Source organism: Haliaeetus albicilla, chromosome 5, assembly GCF_947461875.1.
Source record: "Haliaeetus albicilla chromosome 5, bHalAlb1.1, whole genome shotgun sequence".
Classification (NCBI taxonomy): Eukaryota; Metazoa; Chordata; class Aves; order Accipitriformes; family Accipitridae; genus Haliaeetus; species Haliaeetus albicilla.
In genome coordinates, this window is record NC_091487.1 from 42,902,686 (window position 1) to 42,909,625 (window position 6,940).

The window sequence follows — 6,940 nt, forward strand, 5'->3', positions numbered from 1 at the left end:
CAAATACTGCTCAGCCATTTTCCTCTCTGCCTTTGGGATGAGGTTATTGAGCTGAAGGTGATATAACCCAATTTAAAGTTTCACGAAGGACTTCCAGGCCTAGATTGACTGCCAGGTTTTGGGACATGCTGGCAATGCCACCATTCGGGCACTGAACTCTCTGGAAGGTGTTACATGGAGAAGCGTTGAAGTGCACAGGTGACCACGTCTGCGTGTTTTGTGCTGGAAGTTTTACGCAAAGTCAGTCTCACTTGTCCTGGCGCAGCTGTACACCCAGTAGACCCTCTTTCTTTCCCCTGCTTCACCATCCAATCTTTACTGGTAGCAGGAGCAGAAGAACGGGCTGTTAGCAAGCCAGACGCTGTTTCTGGACACATCTGCTCTGTATACAGCGTGCATGAAGTGCTGTCCAGCCTCCACTGCAGATGGGAAGCCCTTGTCAGAGCGCAGCCTTTGCAGATTCCGAAACAGCAGAGCACCGGCTGCTCTCTTGCTTGCATCGGCCGGACAGCCTGTGTATCGCTGCAGAGGCTGTCCAGGAGCAGCGATAAGCATTCTTTGGTTTTTTTAATCTTTTGCTTTTCCTCTGCCTGTGAAACATCTGTAGGTAATTAAATCCACATTTCAGCCTGTCTCTTAAGTGGCAAGCAGACACATATGGAATAACACATGCGCTACATACAACCAGCTGCAGCTCCTGTAACGGCTGCTCAATCCAGCATGTGCCGTTCCCTGTGACTTGCATGCCACCTGCAAGCCTCTCCCCGCCACGTGTGGCAGAGCCCCAGGGACCCTCTCGAGACGGTGGGTATGCACGTGGAGCTGTGCCTCTCCCCTTCAGCTCCTCCTGGGACTGAGATCCCACACTGGCTCCTCAATAGCCTTCAAAGTCTGCGCTGGCCCCACTTTCTGGATGCTTAAATGTACATTCTCCTCAGGTAGACTCAGCCAGGCTGTTGGCCGCTTTTCCACCCAGCTGAGGAAGGCTGGTCTGTTCCCCAGCCCTCTTCCTAGGCCACCATCCTCTCCTACCACCTCCCTCCCTCCCTCGCTAAGCTGCATGCCTGTATTGCCAATAACCACAACTACGAGTTTGGTCTCGTTAATTTTCTGACCTGGCATCTCATCTAGAAGAGTACACAAAGCACAGGTAAGTTCACACTTTGGTGATGCTATATTTAAACTACATTTTTACTAAAGCTGGAGTCACCTTGGTAGAGATTTATCTGTGTGAAGTCTCCTCAGTTCTTGACACTCCACCTTGAAACTGAATGATACTGTAGCACCTAAGAACCAGAGACTTTTTCTTCTGGTTTTGTCTCCTTTGAATCCTTTTAACATTGCAGAGTTTGTTTATCCTTTCTCCTGCCCTATTAAGGACCATGTGCCCTCAGGAGTGCTTTATACATATGAAGGCCAGGGCTGGATTAGCTGTTGTCATCTACTTTATTTAGCCGGCTGTGCCACTGCAAAGCAGCTGGGTAGGTCCTGTCCTAACGTATTCAAGGTACTGGTGACTCAGGCCGGTGTCCCAGGGCTGTGTGGGAGCTGCCGGGCAAGAAAATGGAAAAGGTTGAAGAAGGGACTGAAATCATATGAATTATGCTGGTTTTAGACTTGGGAAGTATGTGACTGATAGCGCTTGTAAACATGTTCCTATTGCAACTGGTTTCTAATGTAAGGTGACCTGATAGGCACGAGCTTGTTATAGGGAAGTCAGAGAAGAGAAATGTGCAAGAGGAAGCCACTAGATAGGGAAGCACCTCCAGAAACGTCAGGCAGCACTTCGCAAACGAGGGCGGTTGTCTTACCCTCTGACAAAGTGAGTGCTCTTTCCCAGGCCAGTGGTAGAGCTGCCAGAACCTGCAGCCAGCTGCTTTGCCTGGGGCTGGCAAGTCATGACATGAGGAGAGGAAGCCTGTAGTGAAACATGTAGGGGGTGGGATACTGTCCTTGTGTGCCACCGTTGGCCCGGCACGCCCAAGCACCGTGGCTGTGTGACTGCCTCCAAGCAGCAATTCTCTTCCTCATGTTTGGTTTGTCAGAGGCAAGCCACCATGGTCCCCTGTCTGTGAGTAGCAGTACAAACATCATAAGGTGGGCATATAGCAAATGTTGCAGGGTGCTGTCTCTCCTCAGTCACATGGCCAAAGTTCAAATCTGGGATGTTAACCTTTTAAATTCATCAACTGACCAAAACGTGACCTGTTCCTAGGCTCAGAGGACAAAATAAAAGCCTCAGGAGAAAGAAGTTATGTGATACCTTGTTGTCTGTCTTAGTGACTTGAAGCTGCAGTGACAGGATGACAGCAGCAAGCCGCCACATTCACCACTCCTGAAAAGAAAATGGGGTCCTTTTTTTGGAATTCCACTGGAAAGAACTCATTGGGAAGAAAAGAGTAGTTCAGTGAAGCAGGGGATCTGTGCTTAAAATACTTAATTTTTCAAGGGAAGAAGAAACAGCAGCTGAAGGAACAGTCCTAGCACTGATGGGTTGTTCACAAGCAGTCATTGCTTTTTACCAGTGATGTGAAAGATCACAGGGCCAACCCAGGCTAAACAGGATGAACAAAGCAAGGGGATCTCCACATGAGATGGTGATGCAGGTTGCTTAGTGCCTATCTGCTATCAACTCCTGTCAGTGGTGTCTTTGTGCTTTTGAAAAGTGTGAAGAAGTTTTTGTTTTATCTGCAGATACTTTGGTATCTGACCCCAGTCTTGTACTAGTAAGGGAGCGTTCCCCCACAGGTAAGTTGATTCTTTAACCCTTTGATTTTCCATCTGGGGGATACAGCCCCCATGGGGAGATGCAGCAGCTCATTTGAAGTGAAAGCCTCCACAGAACAGGGAAAACATAGTTTTCTCTAGTCCATTATCCCTGAAACATGCACATGCCTTTAATTAGTGGTAAATTCAGCTGTTTCAGTTAGTTTTCACTCCATCACTCAAGTCTTAAGGCAGGTAATAGTGGTAGGCACAGTGATCTCCTAGTGCTGAGGCAGTTGGTAATGAGAGGAATCACAAGGGCAGCTGCACACTACCCCTATACACAGCCCACTGCACAAGGCAGAAGAGAAATAACTCTCTCCCTTACTGCAGCCAACAGATCCGGCTGCAGCAGCAGTTTCTTGTCCTTCCACTATTACTTCTTGGAAACAGCAATGCCAGGTTACACTTGGAACAAAAATATCCTTTGCCCTACCAAGGGAGAATGGCATTTCTGGGCCTGCCCTGTACAGTCAGGAGGGCTGGCTTACATCTGTTGTCAGCACTAGCACTCCAGAATCAACAAGAGCTGGAAGCTGGGAAGAAAGTCGCTGAATCCCCTTTTCTCAAAGGGAAAGAGTCAATGGGTATCTTCCAGTAGATCCAGCAGAGGCAAGCTGGTCAGCAGTGAGGTTTGGGTTTGTTTTTTTTTAAAACAACAACAAAAAAACAACTACAGGAACTACAGCAACATTACCAGCTAAGGTTTTGGGTTTTTTAAAAAAAACAAAAAACCAACCAACCAAAAAAAAAACCCCAACAAAAAAACCACAACCAAAAAAAATGTAAAAAGAAGGATCAGTTTGATCTTTAAAGTCAGTAATGAAAAAGACCAACACCAAAGTACAGAAGACTAACTTTGTCAGTTTGTTTTATTACTGGGCACAGCACAGTACCACTTCATATACACACAAGCCACAGTAATACAAACAGTCCCTATCTTTTTTCATAATAAAAAACCACATGGTATCTGGGAGGAGTCAAATGTCCCAGGGGTCAGCTCTCAAGAGCTATTTTGCTGCAGTTGCAGTAGCAGCAGTTTTGTTACAAAATACTATGGGTTTTCATGCTGTTAATATGTGAAGCTGAAAAGTCTGAGCTTGCAGCAGTGCCTCTGCTTAACATGATCAAGGCAGGCTTTTCAGTAGCTCAAAGACTTGCAAGTATGCTCAGTCACGGTCCTTTGCAGTCAAATAAAAGTGTACCAGACAGACATCCCAGCATGGAACTAGAATACTCAAATGCTTCTACAGAATCCCACATTACCCTGAAGCACCAGAGGTTTATCCAGTACAGGGCTAGTTAAAATGCTGCTGCATCCAGACAGCTTTCCTGCAGGCAGCAGATACTTCCCACACAGGCAGGACCATTTCTTATGGAGTCAGTTAAGTCTGTAGCAGCACAAGGTCAGTGAAGCTTGGAGAAAAGCTTCTGTCATTAAAGCAGGCTTAGCTCCTCAGAAAACTGGTTTAAAATCTAGAAGGCACAAATACAAGGTTGAATGTGGGCTGCATACCACTGTGGCATGTGAGCAGTTTTGATACCCCTCCTAAGGGGAAACACAACACATAATTAGCACAACATTTTTAGAAAATAAGTGCATTACTGTGATCCTTCACAACACAAGTAAGTAGGATCCACAAGAGCCTACAGAGGCTGGTTCACTTAATATTGCACAGAACTCCTGAAATTTAGTGTCAGGTTGTTGTACTGGAGGTGGGACATGGCAGGGGAAAAAAAAAAAATAAAGAAAGTCTTATTTGGCAGAACCTGCCCAAGCCTCCACCAACGCACAAACAGCTTTTTGCCAATCTGAGGTAGAATTACATACATACTGCTTAAACCCAGTCAAGTCCTGCTCAACTAGTCTTCAAAGAAAAAAAAAGTTAAAAAAGTGCACAGAATAGATGAGCCTCTTTCTTCTCTAAAGAAAGTGAGTGCTTCAGGTTTGACCCCTGGAAGCAAGTCTTACAGAGCAAAGTTCCAGCAAAGATCCCTGCTCCCCAACTGGAAAGCAGTGATGGTTATCGCAGTGCTACAGGTAAGGAGTGTAACAGCTACTAATTGCAAGTCCTACAGCAAGCATGTTTTACTCCACTTCCTCCCTCCCCTACTACTTGCTAATTCTCCCTTTATTCACTCGGTCCAGTATGTTTTACTGGAGTCAAGACTGTCCCCATTGCTTTCTCCCTTACGTCCCTTCTACTGGGACCCTGCAAAAAAATTTTCTATTTCAACCCTTAGACTTCTGAGGGACACTTGCAGTTTCTTCTAGAGAGTCTTCTGTGTAGTATAGGCATGGAAGGATGGAAGTAAGAGCCTCTTCGATGGAGAAGAGGTGTTTATCTTCTGCTTGAGGACAAAAGTAGCGCATGAAGTCTGCCAGTCGCAGCAAGTACTCAATGTTATGACCAGCACAACCACTTGAGACAATGATTTGAGCTGCAATGTCTTCTTCAGATGCTGGGCCGAGGTAAGAAGGATTCTGGGGTGTTGCAATGTAAACAAGAGCCAGGATGGGTTCCTCCGCATCTTTGTCCTGAGGGTGGAACTTCACCAGCTTGGTGTCGTAGCCTCCCAGGACAGCTTCTCGCATGTTGAGATACTGGAGCGATGCAGCAATTTGTTCCCCGCGGACTTCGTAGGCTACACCCCACGTGCACGCCTAAAAGGGAAAGAGCAAGGTGGCGACGGGTTGTTGTAACTGCGGCGGCGGCGAAGTCCGCTAACGTTGCAAAGCAAGCCCGCCCCGCTTTGGGGTAACCGCACGACTGGTCAGGGGGTGGAGGAGGACAACACCCCCACCCACCCACGATGCCGGCAGGGCAGAAGAGCACCCGGCCGCCGACATCAGTTTCCAGCCGCTGATGCGGGCACCGCCACCCAGGCCGTTCCCGCCCGGTACTCACCCCGCAGTCCTCCAGCAGCGTCACCACCCGCCCGGGCTGTGAGGGAGAGGCAAGGGGAAAGAGCCGTTAGGAGCCGAGCCCGCGCCAACGGCCGCCCAAAGCCCCCCCCCCCCCCCCGCTCCGCAACGGCCGCCCCCGCCCTTACCATCCTCTCGCTGCCGCGGTGGAAGGTGTCCCCCTGCCAGAAGCGGCGGCTGTAGCCGCGGATGAAGCCCACCTTGCGCGACGTGAACTCGAAACCCGGCCTCCACACCAGCGAGCCGTACCCGAAGATCCACACCGGCGGCAGCTCCCCGCCCTCCGCCTCCTCCCCTGGGGGCGACGACGATGAGGAGGAGGAGATGGGGGAGGACGGCGGCGGCAGCTCCGGCCGGCCCGGGCACTCCGGTTCACGCTTCATGGCGGCCTTATGCAGCGCTGAAGGGGCCGTTAACCGGCCGCGGCGCCACGGGAGGCTGGTGAGGCGGCACGCGCCGCCGCCGGCGCTTTAAAGGGCGGCCGGGCCGCCCCGCCCCGCCCCCGCCCCGCCCCCTCGTTGGCCGCCGGGTGATGCAACGAGGGCGGGATGTTTCGCCGCCGCGGCGGCGCGTGGGGTAAAGCGGGGCGGGGGTTGCGTCAGGCGGGGCGGCCGTTACCCGGAGCCCGCGCCTGGGTGGGTGCGTGGGTGGGGCGGGGCTGCCCGGCGTGAGGAGAAGCGGACCGAGCTCCTCGGCGGGGAGAAGGGGCTGGGGCAGGGCGCGGGGCGGCCGCGGTGGGAGCCGGGGACGGGTGGGAGAGGAGCGATCGGCCCGTTCTGTGAGGGATCGGCGGCGTCTGTGAGGTTTCCCGCCTAGGGATCCCCGGGGGAACGCGGCGTCGTCTGTGAGATTCCCCGCCTGGTGATCCCCGGGGGAACGCGGCGGCGTCTGTGAGATTCCCCGCCTGGTGATCCCCGGGGGAACGCGGCGGCGTCTGTGAGATTTCCCGCCTGGTGATCCCAGGGGATCACCCGCCGTCAGACCCCTGCGCACGGGGATGAGGCTGCCCGGCCGATGCCGTGGTCCCCGGGTGGATGGAGCAGGCCGCGTTGTGCCCGAAAGGGAGAAACGGGAGTGGAAAGAGAGGGCAAGCCCTCCTCAGGAGCCTGCCCCGCACTCCCGGGTTTGGCTTCATCCAGGAACGTGAGCTGCTTCGTTGGAAAACCAAGCAATTAATATTAAACTGGGTGAAGCAACAGCTCCTGATGTCAGCAGGGCTGAGGCGTAAGGCATACAGGCGAAACAGAG

General features: G+C 51.7%; 1 protein-coding gene across 1 annotated transcript; it reads right to left on the reverse strand.

Moving 5' to 3' along the window:
* Window positions 1-3,620: 3,620 nt before the first annotated feature.
* Window positions 3,621-6,141, reverse strand: CHAC1 (ChaC glutathione specific gamma-glutamylcyclotransferase 1). The gene is made up of 3 exons (XM_069784456.1): window positions 5,821-6,141; window positions 5,676-5,711; window positions 3,621-5,431 (listed from the first exon to the last, which is right to left on the reverse strand). Exons 1-3 carry the CDS (start codon window positions 6,073-6,075, stop codon window positions 5,000-5,002), a joined length of 723 nt encoding a protein of 240 aa, XP_069640557.1. The 5' UTR covers window positions 6,076-6,141; the 3' UTR covers window positions 3,621-4,999.
* Between the last annotated feature and the right edge of the window lie 799 nt (window positions 6,142-6,940).